General features: G+C 41.7%; 3 protein-coding genes and 1 non-coding gene across 11 annotated transcripts; 2 read left to right on the forward strand and 2 right to left on the reverse strand.

Annotated features, from left to right (window-relative positions):
- The first annotated feature begins 541 nt into the window (after positions 1–541).
- Positions 542–3,474, forward strand: inaa (internexin neuronal intermediate filament protein, alpha a). The gene is made up of 3 exons (XM_021609473.3): positions 542–1,656; positions 2,571–2,695; positions 2,881–3,474. The coding sequence occupies exons 1-3, from the start codon at positions 586–588 to the stop codon at positions 3,077–3,079; spliced, it is 1,395 nt and encodes a 464-aa protein (XP_021465148.3). The 5' UTR covers positions 542–585; the 3' UTR covers positions 3,080–3,474.
- A 534-nt stretch (positions 3,475–4,008) lies between these two features.
- Positions 4,009–10,794, reverse strand: pcgf6 (polycomb group ring finger 6). Its single transcript, XM_021609486.3, has 10 exons — positions 10,286–10,794; positions 9,998–10,097; positions 9,796–9,892; positions 7,966–8,021; positions 7,806–7,865; positions 7,480–7,600; positions 7,190–7,217; positions 6,878–6,976; positions 4,690–4,776; positions 4,009–4,569 (listed from the first exon to the last, which is right to left on the reverse strand). The coding sequence occupies exons 1-10, from the start codon at positions 10,445–10,447 to the stop codon at positions 4,519–4,521; spliced, it is 861 nt and encodes a 286-aa protein (XP_021465161.1). The 5' UTR covers positions 10,448–10,794; the 3' UTR covers positions 4,009–4,518.
- A 3,867-nt stretch (positions 10,795–14,661) lies between these two features.
- On the reverse strand, positions 14,662–25,979 carry LOC110527905 (RING finger protein 122). 8 transcript variants are annotated; one of them, XM_090238568.1, is made up of 7 exons: positions 25,936–25,979; positions 25,250–25,477; positions 19,231–19,387; positions 17,997–18,039; positions 17,536–17,577; positions 17,292–17,374; positions 14,662–16,204 (listed from the first exon to the last, which is right to left on the reverse strand). In XM_090238568.1, the coding sequence occupies exons 2-7, from the start codon at positions 25,272–25,274 to the stop codon at positions 16,084–16,086; spliced, it is 471 nt and encodes a 156-aa protein (XP_090094694.1). In that variant the 5' UTR covers positions 25,275–25,477; positions 25,936–25,979; the 3' UTR covers positions 14,662–16,083. The 8 variants fall into 8 exon arrangements, with proteins under 8 accessions (XP_090094694.1, XP_090094691.1, XP_036839556.1 ...); XM_090238565.1 differs by having other exon boundaries at positions 25,250–25,590; XM_036983661.2 differs by lacking the exon at positions 25,250–25,477.
- LOC118966747 (U7 small nuclear RNA) lies at positions 20,770–20,826 on the forward strand. The gene has a single exon (XR_005053624.1). It is a non-coding gene; the product is annotated as a U7 small nuclear RNA (small nuclear RNA).
- Positions 25,980–26,206: the final 227 nt, after the last annotated feature.

Consider the following 26,206-nt stretch of genomic DNA (forward strand, 5'->3'; position numbering starts at 1 on the left):
AGCACAACTGTTTCCCTTCCAATGTAAACATATCACATTTAGAATCCCATTGAAAAGGTAAAATATAAGGCTACGTCTCCATCTGCCGGTGTCATGAGGTGCATGCATGGTGATATACCGGGGAATTCATATTTGTGGGGCAATTCAATTGTGCTACAGCGTCATTACGCACGACCAGAATCAGTGATGTAAAACATAGCTAAGCCGAACGAGTTGTCCATATCGTTTATAGAGCCCAGAGACAGATGTCTAGTTCCGCAGGCTGCAGCAGCTCACACCTGCGCGATTAGTTACAAATCCTCTGACATCAGCACTGCACCAAGTGGACAGTTCCATCGATGCTCGGGAAAGGAACAGCCTCCACCTAAAAATAGTAGAAAATATCAATGTATTTAAAATATATATATATATTTTAGTCTAGGCCTATTAACGTTTTATTTAAATAGATTCATTTTCGAAAATCGTCCTTCATGCGCTTATGTTATGGGGATAAGGTAAAACTCCGTGTGTATTGGGTCGGTCTGCCTAAACCTATATAAGCACTGCAGCCAAAGTTTTCCAAAGCCTCTCTTGCCAACCGCAAAGATGAACTACGGATCTGACCACTATACCTCGTCATCCTACCGAAAGATCTACAGGGACGCTCCTCGTTTCTCACCCTCAACCTCTCGTATGAGTAGTCCTTCCGCCTCCTCCCGCAGTTCTGTGTCCTCCACCAGTTACAGGTCTGCGGTGTCTCTCCCCCGCAGCAGTGCGTCATCGCTGGGCTACTACAGAAGGACCGGTCAGTCTTCTTCCTTTTCGACGGTGCCAGGTGACAGCCTCGAATTGACTCAATCCTCCGTCCTCAGCAATGAGTTGAAAGTCACCCGAACCAATGAGAAGGAACAACTGCATGGTCTCAATGACCGCTTCGCCATGTTCATCGAGAAAGTGCGTACCCTGGAGCAGCAGAACAAAGTCTTGGAGACGGAGCTGGTGACCCTGCGCCAGAGGCAGCACGAGCCATCCCGCATCGCGGACCTATACCAGCAGGAGATGCGCGAGCTTCGCGCGCAAGTGGAGGAGATCGGCAGCGAGAAAGCCCACATTCTCATCGATAGGGACAACTTAGAAGAAGACATGCACAAGCTTAGGGCCAAATATGAGGAGGAGATAAGGGCGCGCGAGGAGGCTGAGCAGACCCTGCGGTCGTTCAAAAAGGACGTGGATGACGCCACCATGGCGCGGCTGGATCTAGAGCGCAAAGTGGAGGGCCTCCTGGATGAGATATCCTTCCTGAGGAAGGTCCACGACGAGGAGGTGGCCGAACTGAGCGGTATGGTCCAGGCAGCTCATGTGTCAGTCGAGGTAGAGCTGGCCAAACCCGACCTAACTTCGGCTCTGAAAGAGATCCGCAATCAGTACGAGACTCTGGCTTCTAAGAACCTGCACTCCGCGGAAGAGTGGTATAAATCCAAGTTTGCCAATCTCAACGAGCAGGCCACCAGGAGCAATGAGGCAATGCGGGCCAGCAGGGAGGAGATCAACGAATTCAGGAGACAACTGCAGTCCAAGACAATTGAGTTGGAGACCCTACATGGCATCAACGAGTCTTTGGAACGGCAGATTCGAGAGACAGAAGATGGACACAATCTTGAAATCGCAGGTTTGCAGGTAAAATACGTTTGTTTGCACTTGACAGCTCTTTCTCACACATACACGCACCCCTCCTTGCACAGGTGCGCCTGTGTTGGGGAAGTGAGAACATGTGTACTGCATGATGGAAAAGTAAGATTACGCAAATTATTTGTAAATAAACACATTAAAATGCATGATTTATATTACAATGGGTAGCCGTCTTTGCATCTTAAAACATTGTTATTATTTTGAGACTGTTGTATGTTCTGGGATAACACATCTGGAAGTCAACCTTCCCTGTCCATGGTTCTGAAATGCTCTAAATTTGCAACCGCATGAAGTGGCAGGGTCGCTCTCTAAATAAAGAGGATTTCTAAAAGATATCAGCAACAGTAAACGTCTGCTTGAATCATCACAGCTGGATGTCGTGTCCTGTCCAGCTGAGAAAGTGTTATAAGACTGACCATGAGAGCCCGCGGGGGCTCGTGTGACGTGATGTCATGTGTTCATCATATCACTATCACGCTGCTTGACATGACAGGAAACATAACGGCCCGTCGACGTCAGAGTAGTCTACGAACCTAGCTTCAACCCCGTAGAGTAATCACCAAATGCAGTGCATTATACTGAACGAACCCCGTGTATTTATACTACCCTAAATCGGATTAGTGGTCATCCGTTTATGACCTCTTGCGCAAGCGTTCAAATACTCTTCCTTGCCACCCACGAGCGAACACTTTACTACTGTGTCCTTATAGATAATTCAATGCATATGGTTACCTAGAAATTCAGATTAAACAAAGAGTAGGGCTCAAGGAAAGGATATAGATTAAGTATTCCCACCTGGACTAAGTTTTTTTCCTTGGTCCATGTAACGACATTCAGTACTGAGAGGCCTTCTGCAATGGAGATGTTAAGGTCGAATTTGTTTCTTCCTTTCACCTAAACAGGATACCATTGGGCACCTGGACAATGATTTGCGGAACATCAAGAATGACATGGCTCAGCATCTTCGAGAGTACCAGGATCTGCTCAATGTCAAAATGGCTCTGGACATTGAAATAGCTGCCTACAGGTAATTTACATCTACCAGGACCTGTGACCAGGGTCTGTTAGCAAAGTCTTAGTGATTCCCATTATGGGAATATACCCTTGCCCTCCATACTCTTTCAAAAATAATGTTACAATATGTTAGTCACTAATCACTCTCAGCTATAAATGTATTGACAAAATACTTGTTGACCTGTGTTTGGCCTTCAGAAAACTGCTGGAGGGAGAGGAAACTCACTTTAGCGCCTCAAACCATGGCACCAGTCACTTTGGATACCAGCCACGTGCCTCAAGCTATGCACGGAGTACCAATAAGGACAAAGAGGCTGCTCAGAAAGATGGCTTCAAGGAGATCACTGAGGAAAAAGTGGAGAAGAGCGATGAAGCAGATATCAACTCAAACAACTAGACAACGTAAATTCAGAGCTTGCAAGCCAGTTATCTAAAGGCACAGAGAAAATGTACTGTATATCTTACATTATTACTGGGATGCATTATGTGCAGCTGAGCACTGCTACACTCTCCAGTTTCAATTAAAATAGTGGAAATCGAGATCGTCTTTGTTAGTAATATGAAAGGAATATGGAAGGTAGGTAGGTAGTTGAAAGGAGTGATAATTTTGTAATTTAAACAAATATAATATTTTAATGAAATGTATATATTTTTGTAGCCTGGTTGCCTGATCTGTATGTGTTTTAGCCAACTCTTCTGTCGTTCGTTGTTATGCCATGCAAATACAGTACATGGCTAATATTTTTGGGAGTTGGTGCTGTTGATGAAGCCATTAAAAATGTACTGTAACCATTTTGTCCCTATTTATTGAACATTGTCAATAAATGACTGAGAAGTCTTTTCACTGCTCCCTCAGATCCCCCACCGAGTCGAGCAGAGCGGGAAGGATACAAATAGGTTTGATAAAGATCCAGGCCACACACTGAGCTGAGAGAGGATATTAACTCTCCACGGCTAATTGGCTTGGCATTTGGATCAACTTGAAAATCATCCTTTCAATGCCGACAACCTGCTAAAGACAAACACATCGTTATTCTCATTTTAGTTACTGCAGAGTGAAGACTTCCCATAACCTCCCTGTCCCTCTCTGAAAAGCTCTGGCTACTGCATGAGCTCAGGGTTAGTCCTAGCTCAGTGACTAAGAGTATGACACTGCACTGAACAGATCAAGCCTCACCCCTAGAGTCACATTCCTTCTTCAGAGCCATATTACAGGTCAAAACAAACATCCTTAGCATATCCACATGACCAGAAATCAGAATCACATAATTACCATATCCACACCGGCTAATGCAAAATGTAGCCATATAAAACACAATGGGTATATAATATTGCATAGTATTTTATTAGTGTTAATATTGAGAAACTGCAAGTATCAAAACCCAACTTGTTGTATTGGTTGTATCAAAAAGGCCTGTTTGAAACTTGAGTGGTTAATCAATATTCAAAACAATGACATGAAGTGACACTAAGAGTGTACAGACAGTCTGTACAAACGTTCAAAGCTCTAAAATGATGTAAAATAAGGAAACAGTACAGATTACAGATACAGTGTACATTTAACTCATAACTAGTGTTTCAAAAACATGAGATTTTGGTAGTAGTAGCATGACGGGTCCTTTTTCTCTTTGAGCCCTCTGAAATCACTTCAGTCTCTCAGACTGAAAACTATAACCTAACCATAACAATTTACAGAAGAAGGCATCTGGAAAATAGTCAGGCAAGTAGGCAGAGAGGAGAAGACTTGATTCTGTAAGGCATTAGTAACAAGAATGAAGACCGTGGTTCCCTGAAGGTCAGCATTAATATCAGGATCACATCCATCCCACTTTCCCCTCACATGTGAGCAGGCAGCACCAGTCCAAAGTGGAGAACCAAAATACCATCCTGGGAATAAAAACACATACAAGAAAAATAAGCACACAAACTCATAAATGGAGGCTAACGATATCAGGACTATTTCCAGAGAGAGTGACTAGGAGTACATAGGGTCTTGAGTGGACCCACCTGTAGAGCATCGTCTCCCAGGGAGCCCTGAACCTCTCGCAGCGACTGGTAACGGTCCAGGAGGTGGTCTCCACACACGACATCCACCTGCACCACAACATCATATCATTTCCACAGACGGCATGACATCATGTGAGAGTGATACACTGAGCGATAACATACAGTTGAAGTCGGAAGTTTACATACACCAAATAGTTTAAACTGCCTTTAAATTGTTGAACTTGGGTCAAACGTTTCGGGTAGCCTTTCACAAGCTTCCCACAATAAGTTGGGTGAATATTGGCCCATTCCTCCTGACAGAGCTGGTGTAACCGAGTCAGTAGGCCTCCTTGCAGGCACACGCTTTTTCAGTTCTGTCCACAAATGTTCTATAGGATTGAGGTCAGGGCTTTGTGATGGCCACTCCAATACCTTGACTTTGTTGTCTTTAAGCCATTTTGCCACAACTTTGGAAGTATGCTTGGGGTCATTGGCCATTTGGAAGACCCATTTGCGACCTAGCTTTAACTTCCTGACTGATGTCTTGAGATGTTGCTTCAATATATCCACATAATTTTCCATCCTCATGATTCCATCTGTTTTGTGAAGTGCGCCAGTCCCTCCTGCAGCAAAGCACCCCACAACATGATGCTGCCACCCCCGTGGTTGGGATGGTGTTCTTCGGCTTGCAAGCCTCCCCCTTTTCCTCCAAACATAACAATGGTCATTATGGCCAAAGAGTTCTATTTTTGTTTCATCAGACCAGAGGACATTTCTCCAAAAAGTACGATCTTTGTCCCCATGTGCAATTGCAAACCGTAGTCTGGCTTTCTTATGGCGGTTTTGGAGCAGTGGCTTTTTCCTTGCTGAGCGGCCTTTCAGGTTATATCGATATAGGACTCGTTTTACTGTGGATATAGATATTTTTGTACCTGTTTCCTCCAGCATCTTCACAAGGTCCTTTGCTGTTGTTCTGGGATTGATTTGCACTTTTCCAGGCTGTTTAAAGGCACAGTAAACTTAGTGTATGTAAACTTCTGACCCACTGGAATTGTGATACAGTGAATTATACGTGAAATAATCTGTCTGTAAACAATTGTTGGAAAAATGACTGGTGTCATGCACAAAGTAGATGTCCTAATCGACTTGCCAAAACTATAGTTTGTTAACAAGAAATTTGTGGATTAGTTGAAAAACAAGTTTTAATGACTACAACCTAAGTGTATGTAAACTTCTGACTTCAACTGTACATGGGAGTCGTCAGCAGGTAGCCTAGCAGTTAAGAGAGTTGGGCCAGTAACCAAAATGTTATTGGTTCGAATCCCCGAGCAGACTATGTGAACAATCCTCCGATGTGCCCTCGAGCAAGGCAAGTAACCCTAATTGCTCCTGTAAGTCACTCTAGAAAACTGCGTCTGCTCAATGACTCCAATGTAATGGGGGGGCATATCTGAGGGGAAACTGGTAGCTGCAGTTTGGGATGAGCAAATGAAAACAGAAAAAAGGCTACTGATCAATTTCAATAAGACATAGAAATAGTTTTCCTGAATAATCACAGTTCCACCCCTGGTTTAGAACTGACCTCAATAAAAATGAACAGAACTCTGGACAACGTCAATGCTTTTGTGATAGTGCTTACAATCTGTTATCCTGCTACTCAGACCACAGCTGAGCTCTGGGTTAGTTCCCCTTCCTCTGTCCTCTGCAACTCTTACTCCCCATGTTTCCCCAGACGAGGCCGGTGAGTGCCAAGAAATCAGCCTAAGCCTATAATCCCTGTCCAAGTGTGTTACTGCTAAACACGCTATGTACAGGTAGCTCTGCTCCCTGGTTGTGTTGTTACACTCTGCACTTTCATGTTAGACAAAATAACACTCTTCTCTCTCTGTCCTTGGGTGAGCTTAAGGTGCATCGACCTCTCACTTAGCTGCTTAGCCCGGATGCCCTAGATTGCAACAATGCAGTCCACTAAGGTATATTTCAGGGGATGTGATTGAGATGGACTCCTCACACACAGGTATACACACAATGACATTTAAACATGCCTCTTTCTTGAAGCAGAGAGCCCTCTCACATAACGAGCAGATATAACGCATGTACATAATTATGCCTTTCTCTTTCTGGCATCTTGCCAGGTTTCCCTTTCAGAAATAGTTCATAACCTAATCAGACATCCTGGTAAAGTCTATGTGAAACTCCTCCCACTGACCTGGCAGGTAGGACTCAGCTCCATCTTCCTCCTGATGAAAAGTTCCACATGGCGGACAGTGGCTTCTCCCGACACTCGCACGTACCGCCTCTCCAAAGGCTGGCCAGGTACACCAGTGTTACAGATTTCAATCCCTTATTCATTTGAGCATTATATCAATATAACTAAAACAACTCAATTTCACAACATTAGTGTATGTATGACCATTCCTATATAGTGGATAGCAACATTATCGCTGGTACTGTTATTTATTTTAAAATATCGTACAACTGTCATTAAAACTCGAGAAAAGAGCTTGTCAGCAGTAATTACCTTATAGTTGTTAATGCCTTCTTCCGCTCTGGATCAAAACAAAAACACAACATTACATAGAATTGTCTTAATCCCTGCAACCAATTATGTAAAGTTAGCCATCAATCTCGTAACTTGAAATGTTCGCCCTAGTGCCTATTCACTCAATGGAAGAACTGTAGCACAGCAGCACCATCTACTGGGGAGACAAGAATGACCAGAGACAAACATAAACAATAACATTTCAAAATGTCTTACTGAATATCCCCCATCCCTCAAATAGAAGATACTAATGCTAGGGAGAGACTCACCCCACAAACTCCAGCTGCAGAGACACATCCAGTTCAGGAGGGATGGTGAAGACAGACTGGGGCAGCAACTCCCTCCTCTGCTTCTGGTTCTTCAGCACAGGGACCGCGGGGGACGCCACCACTGAGGTCACAGAGAAAGACGAGCGTTACAGTGGCATTAGTGGTACGCTCCACACACAGCAATGAGACAGACAGAAACTGACACATGGCTAACACCAGAGGTGTCTTCAGTCTTCAAATACGCAAACCCTTCATATAAACAAAGATTCATCACATATCAGCCAAAAAACAATTAACATCAACAACAAATAAATAATATTTTATACCTGGTTTAGGCACCTCCAGTCCTCTCTGTTTGTAAAAATCTATCATCCTTGCTCTCTCCACTGCAAAGAAAATGAAGAGTAAGAACAATATTAATTTAAACTGCCAAACAAAAGATTGAAATGAGAAAATGTGAGAAATGGAAGGCTTATGGATACTTACATTCTTCTAGATGTGGCAGCATCTTGTAAACAATATCTTGCAACTGTCTGTCAGGCCTGTGGAGGTAAAAATACCCACCATACAGTAAGTATTTACATACCTGTATATAACTGAGTATTAGCCTATAGATCACTATATTCATTGATAATGGGCCAATGGGAGAGTTATAGTTATCTGCTGCAAAGCAGACTTCTGCACACGTTGTTTCAGTGAAAATGTCAGTTTATCGTGGCAACGTTTTCATTTAAAATGAGTTTGCACTAGGGCTGCACCCATTTAGTCGACTGGTCGATTGTTTGGTCGATTGTTTGGTCGATTGTTTGGTCGACCAAGATTATTTTAGTTGAGCAGTGGCAAATATATAGAAACAAATTATGGCACACGAAACACCTGCCTGATTCACACCTGTCAGAGGGGACTAATCCATTGTGGAGACCGCGGGTGATGGCACACCAGTATCACCAATAGCAACATTTACCATTAATTCCCATAATTTCTAATCTACCATGTTTGTTTGGTTACGGTCATTTCTGTTAATGCATTCAATATATTATTACAGTCCTACCGTTGTCATTGTAGGAGTGGACACACACCTGATTCCGCATATAAAAGTAGACTAGTCTACTTGTTCTGCGCACAATGTAGACCTATAAGAGTGCCCATTTGGGGATCTGATACTATTTCTGATTTCCTTAACTCACCATGACTGCAGAGCTCCTCAAAGCAACTTTTTTTCTCTCACCTCAAACACCAGGTAAACAAAGTCTGTCTTTACATCCATTGTGAATGACAATAGTTCCTCAATGTAGCCTATTTATTAAAATCTTTCCAGCTCTCTTCAGGTGCTTCAGGCCTGACCATGTTAATGCAATGTTTCAAGTTCCTTGCTGACAGACCATGTGCAGCCAATGTGATTTATAGGATACTTATTTTTAAATCAGGATATTTTCTACCTGCGGGCTGCAAAGTTTTGTTGGCTTATGTAGGCTATTTTTACATATCGGCAATGGCAATAGAAGTTACTTTTAGATTTGTATAATTTGTATTAAGATGTAATGTGGTTAATCAAATTTTATTTTGAGACATGAAGACTATTATAAACTAAACTCTTCCACAAAAATGTGCATGTGAAAATCATAACCGGCACGCAGATCAGTAGAAATGGCACTTCAAATGGTAAAGGTTGCCGACCGCTGGTGTAGCCTATTACCGGCAACTTTAGGAGCATAATGCAGAATCTGAGAAGGCCAGTAGCAGGGGGCAACAGGATGGATCTCTGGCTCTCTCTTTAGTAATTTGTCTTCATTTTTAAATCACAGTGCTTAAAGCATCAGACAAGCTCAATGGCCTAGATATAGTTGATTTTATTCAAACATAGGGTGTGTCTATACATGTCAAAATACATGTTTTAAAATGTCCACCAATCGATTGGTCGAAAGAAGACGATTCTTGGCTAGTTTGCATATTAGTCATCTGTACATTTGTGTCTCTTTGGACTGTGCAGAAGGCAGAGTTGTGCACAGCGGTTCGGTAGACAAGCGTGTGTGCTTGGAATGGATAAAAGTGGCATCTACTGATAGACATATCAGAACCTGTGTGTCACATCAGGACATTGTGTACCAGGTAACTCCCCAGCAGGGAGGGTAACCATAGAAATGTCACCTTAAAAAGAACACTAATGAGGACAAGCAGAAAAACAACCTTTGATCGCTCTTTTTGAACAACTCTCATAAACAACATGAACCGATGTCTTCAAATTCAAAACCTCTGATACAATTGAACAAGACAAGAGCATGGGTGCTCTTAGACATCAGAGGCAGGCATGTTTACCTTATATTGTACAGTGGTTGTGTCTGGTGGACCACAATGCTGCAATTGGGACACCTGTTGCTGTAGAAGAAGTGCTTCACGATGCAGCTTTTACAAACTGGGAAAGGGAAAACGCATAACAAAGCAGTTATGACTAATGTGATGAGACTGAAGTGATTGCATTCATATTTCAGGAATTTTCATCTCAATCATTGTATCTCACAAGTGTGCAGACACTCTGTTATGGTGGTGGCATCGATGAGGAATCCGCAGCAGAGAGCACAGCGGATGTATGGGTAGAATTGATTAAGAGGAAGTTCAGGCTGTGAAAAGATGCAAAAACATGCATAATGTCATTCCACATTACAGTGCATCACATTTACAGAGTACAAACCATTGTAACTACCATGTAACTAACGTTACCATATTCATAACAGTATATTATGACTCGCCACTCTAGCAATATAAGAAACGCTAACGTTAGATATTGCCCAAGTCTCCAGTACTGTACCTCATCCTCGGAGTCAACATTATTGGATGTCCCATCGTGGTCTTCAGAGCCATCGTTGTCAACGCTGTTCTGGCGGCTACCATCGGTTGGTGTCGCCTCTTCTGAATTCTGACCGACACTCAAGCAACCTGGTCTTTCGAGTTCCTTGGTCCTGTCCTCCATGTTACTGCAATTTGTGTTGATTTCTACGCCAATAAATTTTTCAATTAATCAATAATTTGATATTCACCTGACCCTGGTCTGTCCGTTGAGGGGCAGTGTTGCTAACGTTAGCCAGCGTGCTGGCTACGGTTGCAAGCTCAATGAATACACAACGATAACAGTCCTACCTTTACCTGAACGGACTACCTATTAACCACATACGTATTTTAACCATTAAACATTAGCACAAATTAAACTAACAAAACCAAATGTAACAGTTGCTAGCTAGCTACTTTTGTTGTCCTTCGACTTTCAGCAACTTCCGGGTTGGCGCCATGGTGGTGAAACTAGCCAATGAAATCCAAGCTGAGCAGAGTCCCATAGAAATAGAACGTATAGAATGGAGCACAGTTGCTTTCTCTTATCGTGCATCAAATGAATGAATATTCATTAATATGACATCAATTAATAATTAGAACAGGGGTCTCCAACCCTGTTCCTGTAGATTTTCGCTCCAACCCCAGTTTTAACTAACCTGGTTCAGTTTATCAACTAGCTATTAGTATTGGGTGTGCTAGATTATGGTTGGAGTGAAAACCTGCAGGAGGGTAGCTCTCCAGGAATAGAGTTGCAGAGCCCTGGATTAGAACATACTAATTAATGTGTTTATTTTTTACTTGATGGTTTATTTAAGTTTTATCAAACGTATCTCCTATAGGCTTACTATTGGTAGCTAGCTATACATGGATCTAAGTTTATGGATCAGGTGCCGTCAGGCAATGTCCTTTAAAATATCTAACTATTAATTTGGCCATGCAAGACACAGGGAAACATGAGAAATGGTTCCATGGCAGTAATATACCCTGGCCAGCAGGGAGCACAGAACCCAGCCCCGCAAGCAGCAAAGTCCTCATGGTGTCATATCATATGCCACCAGATAGAAGTATTTCACTTGGTTGTTGCATCTCTCATATTTTAAAACAGGGATTCAGTGACTCAATGTATACAGTAATTATTCCTTATGGTGTGTGGTACCATTTGGATTGTGGTTCATCAATTAAAGCCTTCAAATCATATGCAAACTGGTTTATGTACACTTAACATACTGGGTGTCAACTCCTACCTCTACCTTGTCTGCTTTGAGATCACAGTCACTGTGTGAGTGTTCAGGGAGTGTTGTGCTGGAGCATGTTGAGTGCGACATCTCTGAATCTGACAGCAGCAAGTCTGAGCAGCACAGGCATTCATCTCCCTTCTCATTCCTGCCTTCTCATTCCTGCATTCCTGTCCACTATTCAAGTACCATATTTAATCATCATCCATCACCCCTTGGTGCTCCTGATTTGTCAATCACCGTATTCTTATCGGCAGACTCAACAGCCTTCGTTTCTCTAATGACTGCCCTTGCCTGGTTCACTAACTACTTCTCAGATAGAGTTCAGTGTGTCAAATCGGAGGGCCTGCTGTCCGGACCTCTGGCAGTCTCTATGGGGCTGTCACAGGGTTCAATTCTTGGGCCGACTCTTTTCTCTGTATATATCAATGATGTCGCTCTTGCTGCGGGTGATTCTTTGATCCACCTCTACACAGACGACACCACTCTGTATACCTCTGGCCCTTCTTAGGACACTGTGTTAATAAACCTACAAACGAGCTTCAATGCCATACAACACTCCTTCCGTGGCCTCCAACTGCTCTTAAATGCAAGCCAAACGAAATGCCTGCTCTTCAACCGATCTGCCTGCACCCGCCCGCCCGACTACCATCACTACTCTGGATCGTTCTAACTTAGAATATGTGGACAACTATAAATACCTAGGTGTCTGGCTAGACTGTAAACTCTCCTTCCAGACTCACATTAAGCATCTCCAATCCAAAGTTAAATCTAGAATCGGCTTCCTATTTCGCAACAAAGCCTCCTTCACTCATGCTGCTAAACATACCATTTTAAAACTGACTATCCTACCGATCCTTGACTTCGGCGATGTCATTTACAAAATAGCCTCCAACACTCTACTCAGCAAATTGGATACTGTCTATCACAGTGTCATCTGTTTTGTCACCAAAGCCCCATATACTACCCACCACTGCGACCTGTATGCTCTCGTTGGCTGGTCCTCGCTACATATTCGTTGCCAAACCCACTGGCTCCAGGTAATCTTTAAATCTTTGCTAGGTAAAGATCCGCCTCTGCTCACTGGTCACCATAGTAGCACCCACAGGTAGCACAAGCTCCAGCAGGTATATTTCACTGGTAATCCCCAACTCCTCCTTTGGCCACCTTTCCTTTCAGTTGTCTGCTGCCAATGACTGGAACGAATTGCAAAATCACTGAAGTTGGAGGCTTATATCTCCCTTACTAACTTTAAGCATCAGCTGTCAGAGCAGCTTACCGATCGCTGCAGCTGTACACAGCCCGTCTGTAAATAGCCCATCCAACCAACTACCTACCTCATCCCCATATTTGTTTTTGTTTTTCTGTTCCTTTGCATACCAGTATTTCTACCTGCACATCCTTATCTGCACATATATCACTCCAGTGTAAATTGCTAAATTGTAATTACTTCGCCACTATTGGCCTACTTATTGCCTTACCTCCTTACTTCATTTGCACACACTGTACACCTATTTTTCAATTGTATTATTGACTGTACAAATGTTTATCCCATGTGTAACTCTGTGTTGTTTTTGTTGCACTGCTTTGCTTTATCTTGGCCAAGTCGCAGTTGTAAATGAGAACTTGTTCTCAACTGGCATACCTGGTTAAATAAAGGTGAAATTAAAAATTAAAAAATAATAATAATTGGTTGGAGTAGGTTTGGAACCAGCTGCACTGATTATGTATGATTGGATACTGGAAAGTGTCTCAAGACGCTTAGAACAGTCAAGTCAGGAAGGAAAAAAATATTCCAAAATTGAATTCACTACAAAATCATGGTTCAATCTTGGGTCAGTGTCACGACTTCTGCCGAAGTCGGCCCCTCTCCTTGTTCGGGCGCGTTCGGCGGTCTTCTAGCTATCGTTTTCTAGCTTTTCATTTTCCATTTGTTTTGTCTTTGTCTTACACACCTGGTTTTTATCCCCCAATTACTTGTTCATTATTTAACCCTCTGTTCCCCCAAGTTTGTTTGTGAATAATTGTTTGTTGTATTTACGGTCCGTATTGTGGGCTCAGTAATATCGACTTGATTTGTAAGTCTTGAGTAAATTTTCGTGTATTACTGCGCCTGACTACTCTGCACCAGCTACACCCAGACCTATTACAGTCAGAGTTTGTGTCCACTGACCATTACACTGAATATTTGAAGATGAAGGTGAAGACAAACTTGAAGGCAAGGACATAATATTATAAATCCAGCCCATCTTGGTTGTGGATATTTAGCATTAATCTATTTTCTGTTCACAGAAGTTCACGATAGTCAAGCAGTACTTATACTGAACATAAATATAAACGCAACATGCAACAAATTCAAAGATTACAGTTCATATAATCAAAATCAGTCAATTGAAATAAACTCATTAGGCCTTAATCTATGGATTTCACATGACTGGGCAGGGGCGCATCCATGGGTGGGCCTGGGACGGCATAGGCCTACACACTTGGGAGCCAGGTCCACCCACTGGGGAACCAGGCCCAGCCAATCAGAATAAACTTTTCTCTACAAAAGGGCTTTATTGGACATACTGCCCAATTCTCTAAAACGATGTTGAAGCCGGCTTATGGTAGAGAAATGAACATAACATTTTCTGGCAACAGCTCTGGTGGACATTCCTTCAGTCAAAATGCCAATTTCATGCTCCCTCAAAACTTGAGACATCTGTGGCATTGTGTTGTGTGACAAATCTGCCCATTTTAGAGTGGACTTTATTGTCCCCCGCACAAGCTGGGTATGTGTAATGATCATGCTGTTTAATCAGCTTCTTGATATGCCACACCTGTCAGATGGATGGATTATCTTGACAAAGGATAACATGCTCACTAACAGGGAGGTAAAAAAAAAACATTTGTGCACAGATTGTTTTTAGAAATAATACTTTTTGTGAGTATAGGACATTTCTGGCATCTTTTATTTCAGCTCATGAAACATGGGACCAACAATTTATGTTGCATTTATATTTTTGTTCAGTATAGTTAGGTGGATTCAGTGGAGCACAGCTAAGGCCATGCAGGGTCAGCTGAATATACAACATTTGCATGCTTAATGCTAAAGAATGAATGACATCAGAGTTCTCAATATCACTGAAACACTACACTTTATTGAAAGTCAGTTATAATACAAAACAATTCCTTAGAAATAACTTAAAGACTATATATTTAATTGAATTGCGATGGCATTTGCGTCCCTCAGCTTTTCAACCATGAAAAACACTTTATGACAAATAGTTACACATCATACACATTTTTTGTTGATATTGAACTGTTTATGAATGATAAAACATAAAGCAAGTCATTTCTACTGCAAAACTGTATCTTTAATGAATTGTTTAAAGAGACTTCACTAGTCGTGTTAGTATCCTTCCTAATACATCTCCTCCAGAATCTAATCGAGCATCTGACGCAATTACGTAAGATTTTAGTTCTGGGTTTCTGAGATGACTCATTACACAAAAGATATACAAGGACCTTGAGCATTCTCTCCAAGAAAAACTCTTATCGCAGGAGTAGTCTATATTAAAGAAAGTTGCTAGCTATTCATACCCTTTTAGAGTGTTATAATATGGTGTGGATAAATAAAGTGTTATTAGTGTTAGGCTAATCAATTTAAATGAAGAGAAATTACATTGTGAGCGATTAATCATATAACTTGAGTAAATTAAGGGTTAATGACATTAGATCTGAGCAGCTGTGGTCTCCATTTAAGAAAATCCTCAATTACAAAAAATGTGTCATTGGTATTACCAACATTACATTGTCTTCTGACAGGTGGGTCACTCCCACGCGATGCCCGTCCCTCAACCCGACAGTGCAGGCAGAATGGTTGCACTTTCTGACATACGATAATGGCATCATTGGTGTTACTACTCCTAGCGGTGGCAGAAGGTTATCGTCAAAATTACTTAAAGTCATTAATCGGCCATATTAATTTATTTAGAATGGGAAGATATACCCAAATACATTTAAATAAAAACAACTAAACAAAAATGAAGTAAATGTCTTCCAAAATGCCATGCCCAAAAGGCACTGCAAATCAAGAATGACCCTGATGTGTTATTTAGAGACAGGGTCACTGTACCCTATGTCATAGCTGGATACCTCACAGGCCCATATTGGCAGCTATGAGCGTGGTATGTGGGTGTCACCTCCATCCAGGTCCTATGTTACTCATCGACCAATCAGACACCCTATCTTCAATTGGCAACATGGGATGGAGGGTACTGACAGTTTGTCAGTTTGTCCCCCAATATTGTTCTATGAGTTCCACTTTAAAGTCTTATCTCACACACACCTGCAGGGCTCTAACACCTTCAAAGAGTGGAGTGGATTTAAATAGTCTGTCAGAACTAGGATAGGGATATATGGGAGAGGTCAGGATGGAATGCCTGATTCCCTTCACCTGGACCAGGGTGTGATTTTTAGGGGTCAGGCGGTCTGGGAGAGGCAGGTTGGGACTGTAGTTAGTGGTGTTGAGGTGCTGTGGTGGGGTCCTTCTCTCCTCTCACACCTCCATTGGGCTCTGGGGCCTCTCTGCGCCCTGTGGGGGGTCTGGCTGCAAACGGCAGATAGGTTTGTTGCACATAGGGCAGACACTGCGGATCTCCAGCCATTTTAACAGACACCTGCATGGGGGCAGAGCGAGGAAAGTATTATATTATAGACATACAGAGAGAGAGAGAGAGCGAGAGAGAGAGAGAGAGAGAGAGAGAGAGAGAGAAAGAGAGAGAGACTGACAGAAAACAGAGGAAAATATTTACAATGTGCAGAGTGTGAGCATAGCCTTGCTATTGGGAGAAGCCGCCATCGGCAGACCTGGCTCTCAAGAGACGAAATGTGTGCCCAATGCCCACAAAATGTGGTGGAAACTGAGCTGCACCTTCGGACAAATACATGACGATATGAGACACACATATTTCCCTCAGATTTCTAGGATCCAAAAGACATTGATAAGCTCCATTATCTGTTAGGTAAAATACCGCAGTGTGTGATCATTGCAGCAATAAGTGTGACCTGTGACCTGTTGCGATAATTTTAGGGCAACCGATGGAGCACATATTTATCTGGTTATATTTATGTGGCTATTTATTTTCCCCTTGCCATTTGTACTTCTACTATTTGCACATTGTAACAACACTGTAGACAGTTAATAATATAACAATTCAGGGAAGGTTAAACTGTACACACCACCCTACATATTACTATATAGGCCATTGGCTACTAACATGTCAAACATATCCTGTGAGAGAAGTCATTAGACCAGGGCAGGGGTGTCAAACTCATTTTGCCCCGGGGGCCACATTCAGTCTTCAATGAGGCGGCACTGAAAATGTGTTATATTTCATTGGCGTCGAAATTTGAAAGAAATTGTTTTGGGATTTTTTTATGCTCATTTCGGCAATTTTTGAAACTCAAAACACACGCGGGCCAAATTGAATGGACTTGCATATGTTTGACACCTCTGGACTAGGGAGAGGCAGATGGCGTGTGTTAGGGGTAAACAGGCTTATATAGTCAAATGACAAAGTCACACAGACAGTAAATGCCTGTCACCTTGACACTGCACCTGGAGGGCTTTATTATGGTTTTCGTCTCTGTTTTTCTTTACATTACAATTTGAGTGTTTCATTGCATTTGATGTTCTTCCTTCTGAGTATATCTTCAGTTGTTCACTTCACGCCATCAAAGCCAAGACTGTGGGGAGGGACTTACTTCTTGTGGAAGGCATGTGAGCAGGGACACACTCCAAGTTCGTCTCTGCTTTTGAACTGTTCTAGGCACACTGCACAGGTCTGCTGTAGGATGGGAAAGAGATCACGTCAACACTCCTTCAGAAAACAAACTCTCTCACTCCCCACCATAACCCTCTCAGGCCAGGGCCAATATTCTATCCCCCTGCTGAAACAAAATGTTGTTATTTGTAAAGTGCATAGCTGGACCAATGAAGTCAACTTACTCCAAGAAGACTCAGTTTCTTTCCTGCTCCTTTCAAAACAACCTAGAAACAAAGATGCATATAATGTGACAGAGGGAACTATTTTATACAATAAAATAAAAACAAAAGAACAGCTTTATAAATGAACATAAATACGTCAACAACAACATCTGCCGATCCAAAGCTGCCAAGATGCAAAAGATCAAAGCCATCATGAATTGAGAAATGTACAACTTTTTTGAAGAGTTTTATTTAGTGTCTGTATGTCTGACACTACAAAAAAATCCAGACTGTATCACATCCGGCCGTGATTGGGAGTCACATAGGGCGGCGCACAATTGGCCAAGCGTTGTCCGGGTTTGGCCGGGTTAGACCGTCATTGTAAATAAGAATTTGTTCTTAACTGACTTGCCTAGTTAAATAAAGGTTCAATATAAAACGTTTTTACAACAACAACAAAAAATATTCAAAGATGAAAGTACCTCATTATATCCGTATTGCTCCCTTGTGCCTTGTCGCCTTAACCTGAAACAGAATTATAAAAAGGGATTTTCAAATATTATTTTGGACATAATTCCATATTAGGTTGATCAGATGCATATCTGTATTCATAGTTGTGACATCCAAAGATTAGATTTCAATTGACTGATTTCCTTCTATAAACTGTAACTCTGTAAAATATTTGAAATTGTTGCATGTTGCTTTTATATTTTTCTTCAGTACATCTCATCTCTCTATCATATCATGTCTCATCTTGCCCAATGTGTCGGCATGGAGACCAGTTTTCCCTATTGTATTCACATGAATGTCAAATGCAAGTCACAATGTGTCTACACTTAGCTGTGCTACAGCTGCAAAGCAGTTGATCAGGAGCACATTTCCGTATGTCTTTTTTGATTCTTTATCTGGACAACAAGAAAGTGTAGAAAACATTGCCTCAGATTTGGCCAAAAAAACACATTTAGCTCCAGGTTGAAACACAGTCTTAACAAAAAAGCCTGGCAGCTGATGATGTCATGAGGTTGTTCAACACCTAGCATTGATCACATTGCCGTTTAAAACCTATTGTACTACCTGACTGGGGCAGCAGGTAGCCTAGTGGTTAGAGCGTTGGACTAGTAACCGAAAGGTTGCAAAATTGAATCCCCGACCTGACAAGGTAAAAATCTGTCGTTCTGCCCCTGAACAAGGCAGTTAACCCACTGTTCCTAGGCTGTCACTGAAAATAAGAATTTGTTATTAACTGACTTGCCTAGTTAAATGAAGGTAAAAAAATAATAATAATAATTGTGCCAGCCTCAGGGTTGTACTTCCCGAATAAGTTTTTTAACGTTGTTGTCTACAAAGAAATCTACAGCTGACTATGGGTTACTGAGAGTACCAAGCCCATAAGTCATTGACCTTGCTTAATGATATTGCCCCTACAGTCTTAGAAAAAAAGGTGTTATCTAGAACCTACACGGGTTCTCCGGCTGTCCACATAGGACAACCCTTCGAAGAACCCTTGTTGGCTCCAGCTAGAACTATTTTGGTTCCAGGTAGAACTGTTTGGGTTCCCTGTAGAGCCCTTTCCACAGAGGGTCTACATGGAACCCAAATGGTTCTTCCTGGAACCAAAAATTGTTTTTTACCTGGAAACAAAAAGGGTTCTCATCTGGGGACAACCGTAGAACCTTTATTGAACCCTTTTTTTCCAAGAATGTAGGTGAGCCTCACCTGAACATGTAGCAGCAGAAGATCAGGCTGAGCATGAAGATGAAGAGGCCGATGCCCAGGATGATGACGTACACGTTGAGGGGCAGGTTGTAGATGTCTTCCGATGTCATCTTGCCGTAAGGGTCTGAGATCTGCGATCTTAAACCGCACAGACATCCTGAGAGGAGGAAGACAGAGAGAGGAAGAAGACAGAGAGCCTTGAGTCTACTTGACCAAACTCGACAGGCCCTTCTGTCCTCACACACAAAAGACAAGAGTTCAGTGCGTGCGTCATTCTCAATAATGGATTCTGAAGCACATTTCAGTGACTTGTGTGTTTCATTTAAAATGTAGAGAGGAGGTTATGCATTCGAGGAATTAGTATGTTTTACATGTGGCATTTCAAAACATGAAGTGGTGTGTGTGTGTTGGTGTGTTCATCTACTAAGTGCACAGAGGATGTTTTACATCTGAAACAGACTGAATCAAATGAAATGTGGAATTTGGAATGTCTTATTAGCATAAATGTTTAGTATTATTTTATACTGTGCAGTAGGCTGCACATTGTCTGTCTGGCCAGCACTGGACTCGTGGTTAATCTCATTGCATGTGTGCTCCCAAGGCTGGCATGCATATTGCATACTGTTAGCCACTCAGCAGCTTCTTGTTTCAAATATCAATATAACACTACTTCCATTGTTGAACTTCATTGAGTTGCACAAACTTTACACAAAGTACTAAGTTACTTCAACTGAAAATTGAGCTGTCAGTGGGAGTGGGGTGTGTGTTGGACCAGCTCCCCCATTAAGGCCTGTGTGTGTGTGATGTGTGTGTGTGTGTGTGTGTGTGTGTGCGTGTGTCCCATGTCTGAAGGCCACCCCAGAAGCCAGGCACTACATAATGACAACAAGAAAAACACTTTAGTAACATTCCTTGGAGGCTAATCTGTTACGAAACATTTCCATAACCAATGTCTCCAGCACAGAAATATTCCACAACCACATATTCTCTCCATTCATGGTCCTTTAAACACAAACTCTATCCCTATAATTAAACATCTAAAAGCAATTACATAGGAATAACAACCTTCTTTTTGTTGGACTGGAATTTGTTACACATCTCACATACAAAAATACTACAGTTTATTATAGAATACAATAGAATTTACTATAGAATTCTGTAGTAAACTGTAGTATACTGTAGAATACTATACTCCACAAGGTAATATCCCTCAATCATCTGTAGTACTTACTATATAATCTTGTAGTATACTGTAGAATACTATACACTATAGTACACTATAGTATCCATAGATCATGTGTAGTACTTACTATATAATTTTATAGTATACTGTAGAATACTATAGTAAATACTACAGTCATGTCTGCAAAAGCACTAGTGCCAACAAAAACACAAAACATGTTCAATTATAGTAATACTACAGTATTTGATTTGCATATACCCCTCCCAATCCCGGCCCCCATATCCCAATTTGTGCCACCCATTAGTAAGAAACCTACATGCCAGGTATAGACCATATATTGTGTTCCCAACAGGTTTTGGTACATTTGCTCTTTTAGTATTTGTCCAGTAGGTTGCATCAAGGAGAAAGCCCCCGCTTCTATGTCAAATATAGTAAAACAGAAACACTACAGTATACTACAGTCATGTCCACGAAAACACTATAGTAAATACTACAGTCATGTCTGTAAAAACACTACAGTGAATACTATTGTATATAAAGACAGCAACACTAAAGTATTTATACCATATTATACTATAGTCTTTTTTTCACGTGGATTGTTCGTCGGCCTGGGGATGTGAGTGTGTGTATAGTGCATTCAGAAAGTATTCATACCTCTTGCCTTAATCCACATTTTGTTGTTACAGTCTGAAGTCAAAATGGATTAAATAGATTTTTTTTTCTCCCCCTTCAACACACAATACCCCATAATGAAAAAATAAAAACATGTTTTTAGACATTTTTTCTTGGGAACTTTGAAGAGACCCCTGGAGGCATGTATTGTGGGGTATGTATCTTGAACATTTCATTGCTGACAGGCAAAACAGTTTGGGAATATATCAACAAATAATAGCAAGGCGTGCTGTAATAGCAAGGCGTGCTGCTCTGTTTTGAGCCAGCTGCAGCTTTGCAGGTCTTTCTGTACTGCACTTGACCATATTACTGGACAGTAATCAAGATGGGACAAGACCAGAGCCTGAACAACTAGAACAGTTGATGTTAGTGTCAAAAACACATAACATATTTTTATAACATACATACCCCTCCCCCATCTTCACAACAACTACAGTTGAAGTCGGAAGTTTACATACACCTCAGCCAAATACATTTAAACTCAGTTTTTCACAATCCCTGACATTTAATCCTAGTAAAAATTCCCTGTTTTAGGTCAGTTAGGATCACCACTTTATTTTAAGAATAATAGTAGAGGGAATGATTTATTTCAGCTTTTATTTCTTTCATCACATTCCCAGTGGGTCTGAGGTTTACATACACTCAACTAGTAATTGGTAGCATTGCCTTTAAATTGTTGAACTTGGGTCAAACGTTTCAGGTAGCCTTCCACAAGCTTCCCACAATAAGTTGGGTGAATTTTGGCCCATTCCTCCTGACAGAGCTGGTGTAACTGAGTCAGGTTTGTAGGCTTCCTTGCTCGCACACGCTTTTTCAGTTCTGCCCACAAATTTCTATAGGATTGAGGTCAGGGCTTTGTGATGGCCACTTCAATACCTTGACTTTGTTGTCCTTAAGTCATTTTGCCACAACTTTGGAAATATGCTCGGGGTCATTGTCCATTTGGAAGACCCATTTCTGACCAAGTTTTAACTTCCTGACTGATGTCTTGAGATGTTGCTTCAATATATCCACATAATTGTCCTCCCTCATGATGCCATCTATTTTGTGAAGTGCACCAGTCCCTACTGCAACAAAGCACCCTCACAACTTGATGCTGCCAACCCCATGCTTCATGGTTGGGATGGTGTTCTTCGGCTTGCAAGCCTCCCCCTTTTTCCTCAAAACATAACAATGGGCATTATGGCCAAAGTTCTATTTTTGTTTAATCAGACCAAAGGACATTTCTCCAAAAAGTACGATCTTTGTCCTCATGTGCAGTTGCAAACCGTAGTCTGGCTTTCTTATGGCAGTTTTGGAGCAGTGGCTTCTTCCTTGCTGGGCGGGCTTTCAGGTTATGTCGATATAGGACTCATTTTACTGTGGATATAGATACTTTTGTACCTGTTTCCTCCAGCATCTTCACAAGGTCCTTTGCTGTTGTTCTGGGATTGATTTGCACTTTTTGCACCAAAGTACGTTCATCTCTGGGAGAAAGAAAGCGTCTCCTTCCTGAGCGGTATGACGGCTGCGTGGTCCCATGGTGTTTATACTTGCGTACTATTGTTTGTATAGATGAATGTGGTACATTCAGGCGTTTGGAAATTGCTCCCAAGGATGAACCAGACTTGAGGAGGTCTACAATCTTTTTTCGGAGGTCTTGGCGGATTTCTTTTGATTTTCCCATGATGTCAAGCAAAGAGGCACTGAGTTTAAAGGTAGGCCTTGAAATACATCCACAAGTACACCTCCAATTGACTCAAATGATGTCAATTAGCCTATCAGAAAGCCATGACATCATATTCTGGAATTTTCCAGGCTGTTTAAAGGCATACTCAACTTAGTGTATGTAAACTTCTGACCCACTGAAATTGTGATACAGTGAATTATATGTGAAATAATCTGTCTGTAAACAATTGTTGGAAAAATACTTGTGTTATTCACAAAGTAGATGTCCTAAACGACTTGCCAAAACTATAGTTTGTTAACAAGAAATGTGTGGAGTGGTTGAAAAACTAGTTGTAATGACTCCAACCTAAGTGTATGTAAACTTCCGACTTCAACTGTATGTCAATATGTCTTGCCCATGATAATTTACCATCCAATGTTATACCTAGGAGTTTAGCTTCCTCAACTTGCTCAATAGTCACACCCTTTAATATACAACTCCAGTTGAGGTTCTGCTGACATGTAGAGTGTGGCATCATTTGTAAAAATAGAGAAGAGTAATTGCCCAAGGAAACTTCCCTGAAGGACACCTCACTGTACATATCTGATGTTAGAGAAGCTTCCACACTCTCTGGGTTCGATTGGATAAATAACTCTCCAACCATGTGATGGCAGGTGATGTAGATCCGCTTTTCGTTTTGATGCACCTCAGTGCTGGGACAATCTGCAGATCTTGTTGAAATTAAATGTTTTGTAGCCGCTCAGGCAGTTTAGGGTAGAAATAGAAGACCTGATAGCTGAGAGATGTAGACGTTATCGAGGATTGTATCTGAGATTTGTATGTATTTTTGTGTATTTCATCTGTTGCTTGTATTCTATAAAATGTGTCAATTGTAAAATGCAGGTCACTCTTGTAAAGGAGACCTTGGTCTCAATGGGACTTCCTGTTAGCAAGTGAGTTTTTTCAATGACCGTTTATGATCAATAACATCAAAGGTTGCACTGAAATCTAACAATACTGCTCCAACTATCATCTTATTATCAATTTCTTTTAACCAATCATCAATCCTCTAAGTTAGTGCAGTACAAGTTGAGAATAGGCAGCACACTGATTGCGTGGCTGTTAGCACCAGCAAAGGGTGCTTTACTATTTTTAGACAAAGGAATTCATTTAGCTTCCTTCCATGCCTGTGGACAGACACACTCCTTTTAGGCTTTGGATAAAGACATAGCAAATATGCGTGGCAATATAGCCTGCTAGCATTCTCAATAGTTTCCCATCTAGGTTGTCTATACCTGGTGGCGTATCATTATTGATGGATAACAATGGTTTTTCCACCTCTCCCACAATAACTTGACCCAATTCAAATCAGCATTCCTTCTATTTCATTATTAGATCGTAATATGATAGTTCACGATTCAATGTTGTCATTTCACTTCTACGTTTTTCCACTTTACTAGTGAAATAGGCATCGAAATGATTGGCAAAAACGAAAGGTTTTGTTATAAATGACCCATCAACTTCAATGAACGATGGAGATGAATTGGGTTTTCTGCCCATGACATCATTTAAGGTACTCCAAAGTTTTTTTACATTGTGTTTTATGTCATTTATCTTTGTTTGGTAATATAATTTCTTCTTTTTTTTGTTAAGTTTAGTCACAACTTTTCTCAATTTACGGTATGTCAACCAATCAACTGAGCAGTCTGACTTGTTTGCCACCTCCTTTGCATAATTTATTTGAACCATAAAATGTTTCAATTCATCATCAGTCCAGGGGGTTCTAACAGTTCTCACAGTTAATTTCTTTACAGGTGGATGCTGGTCAACACTTGGCATGAATCATTTTACTGTGTGTGTGTGTGTGTGAGAGAGAGAGAGAGCTGGATGTCACAAGAATGGCCTACAGGCCTAGAGTGTGTGTCACCTGGGAGGACCACAATGGAAAAACCCTCTACTCAGACGTTTAGGCGTGCGTGCGTGTGTGTGTGTGTGTGTGTGTGTGTGTGTGTGTGTGTGTGGGTGTGTGTGTGTGGGTTCTTTCAGTCCATGCAGCCATTTTAGACCGTCATCAGCAGAACTATCTAGGGAGAGAATGTTGAGCAACCCTAAGGTCTAATACCACCCATAGTCCCACAATGAGTAGAGTTCTTTCTGGGTCAAAGGTCCCTCTTTGCCTGTGTGAAGGTCAGGCCAGAAGGGCCATTCCACCGGCTCTGTCTCTGAGGGGGTGGAATGCTGGGTTTGGGTGAGAGGGGTGGGGGGCATCTGTAATCTTAGGAGGATGTTAGTAAATCATTGATAGTCAAGCTCTAAGAGGTAGGCCACTCTGTGAACACATGATGTCTGGGAGAGTGTTTAGGGCTCAGCGTTAAAAAGAAAGGCACACAAAACAGGCAGGACCATAAGAGTCGTATCCACTCAGATGCAAACCAATTGTAACGTGACAATACATTGTTACACCACAAACACAAAGGTCATTGTTACGCGACGAAACATTGGAAGGACATACTCACCGTTACACCACCGGACCGGGTGCATGAAATCAGCTTCCAGATGGCCAGAGACCCAGGGAATCAGTGGATTGGGGTGAAAACGTCTGAAGTCAATCACGGCCACTAGGGTCACTGTGTCTGAGGTCACAACCAGTCCTAGGTCTTTGTTTGTTGGGGTGCAGACAGATTGAGGAGATTGTCCCCAGATAAGTCACTGTCTTCCAGACAATGACGTGAGTCCGAACTCTCCTGTCCCCAATGAAAAGGACTGATTACTCAATCCTTGTTGTGTTTGTAGGCTGAGTCAATCCCTTTGGGATAAAACTCTCAGTTCCTCAAGAAACTCTCTTGTGGATGATGGTCTGTTTTCCAGTAAAACATTACAAAAACAAGTCACTCATTGTTGAAATCAACTCTCCTTTGTGATGATTTAGGTAAGCATGATGTGAATAATCAAGCAACAATGTCATCAGGAATTGATAGGTACTTTTTTCAATCCAAAATCAAGCTCAAAACAAATGTGAAAAGGTATTGTGGAATCAAATACGGCCGTGTTGCAATGGCTCCACTCTTCAAATAAACCAAAAGATATCCGGATCATAGCATTGTTTATACTAGGATATAAACATCCAAACCTGGCAGGTTAAAGACACATCAATGTCATTGTTAATAGTCCAAAAGGAGAGAAACATTGTCACAAGGCTTACCCCTACTTCCCCTGCTCCTCTGAGGTCCTCTGTTTTACTCTCCTTCTCTCTCTTTCTCTCTGCCTCCTCCTTCGTCTCGACATAGATTTCCTCTCTTGCTGTTAAAACCTGCCTCTGCCAATTATGGGAGACAAAGGAAAGACGCGAATGGCTCCCTGCAGTGCCCAGTGTTCCTGTGAAAGCAGCTCCTCATGCCCGCACTGGCGTTGTGCTCTCTGCTCTGTCAGCCCCAGCCATCTGCTCCCCCCCCTTCAAACCAGACAAAGAGGAG

The sequence above is a fragment of the Oncorhynchus mykiss genome, chromosome 1, assembly GCF_057628025.1.
Source record: "Oncorhynchus mykiss isolate SJ-2025 chromosome 1, ASM5762802v1, whole genome shotgun sequence".
Classification (NCBI taxonomy): domain Eukaryota; kingdom Metazoa; phylum Chordata; class Actinopteri; order Salmoniformes; family Salmonidae; genus Oncorhynchus; species Oncorhynchus mykiss.

What these genes read in the sequence shown, in the direction of transcription:
- inaa (XM_021609473.3), top strand. Translation starts at nt 586, where the DNA reads ATGAACTACGGATCTGACCACTATACCTCGTCATCCTACCGAAAGATC. An exon ending in TTGAAATCGCAGGTTTGCAG is followed by an intron (nt 1,657 to 2,570) that starts GTAAAATACGTT and finishes TCACCTAAACAG; the next exon opens with GATACCATTGGGCACCTGGA. An exon ending in ATTGAAATAGCTGCCTACAG is followed by an intron (nt 2,696 to 2,880) that starts GTAATTTACATC and finishes TTTGGCCTTCAG; the next exon opens with AAAACTGCTGGAGGGAGAGG.
- LOC110527905 (XM_090238568.1), bottom strand. Translation starts at nt 25,274, where the DNA reads ATGCACCCGGTCCGGTGGTGTAACG. An exon ending in TTCTGCTGCTACATGTTCAG is followed by an intron (nt 18,040 to 19,230) that starts GTGAGGCTCACC and finishes ATTCTGTTTCAG; the next exon opens with GTTAAGGCGACAAGGCACAA. An exon ending in AGCAATACGGATATAATGAG is followed by an intron (nt 17,578 to 17,996) that starts GTACTTTCATCT and finishes CTTTGTTTCTAG; the next exon opens with GTTGTTTTGAAAGGAGCAGG.
- pcgf6 (XM_021609486.3), bottom strand. Translation starts at nt 10,447, where the DNA reads ATGGAGGACAGGACCAAGGAACTCGAAAGACCAGGTTGCTTGAGTGTC. An exon ending in AAGGCATTAACAACTATAAG is followed by an intron (nt 6,977 to 7,189) that starts GTAATTACTGCT and finishes GTACCTGGCCAG; the next exon opens with CCTTTGGAGAGGCGGTACGT. An exon ending in TGGGAGACGATGCTCTACAG is followed by an intron (nt 4,570 to 4,689) that starts GTGGGTCCACTC and finishes TTTTATTCCCAG; the next exon opens with GATGGTATTTTGGTTCTCCA.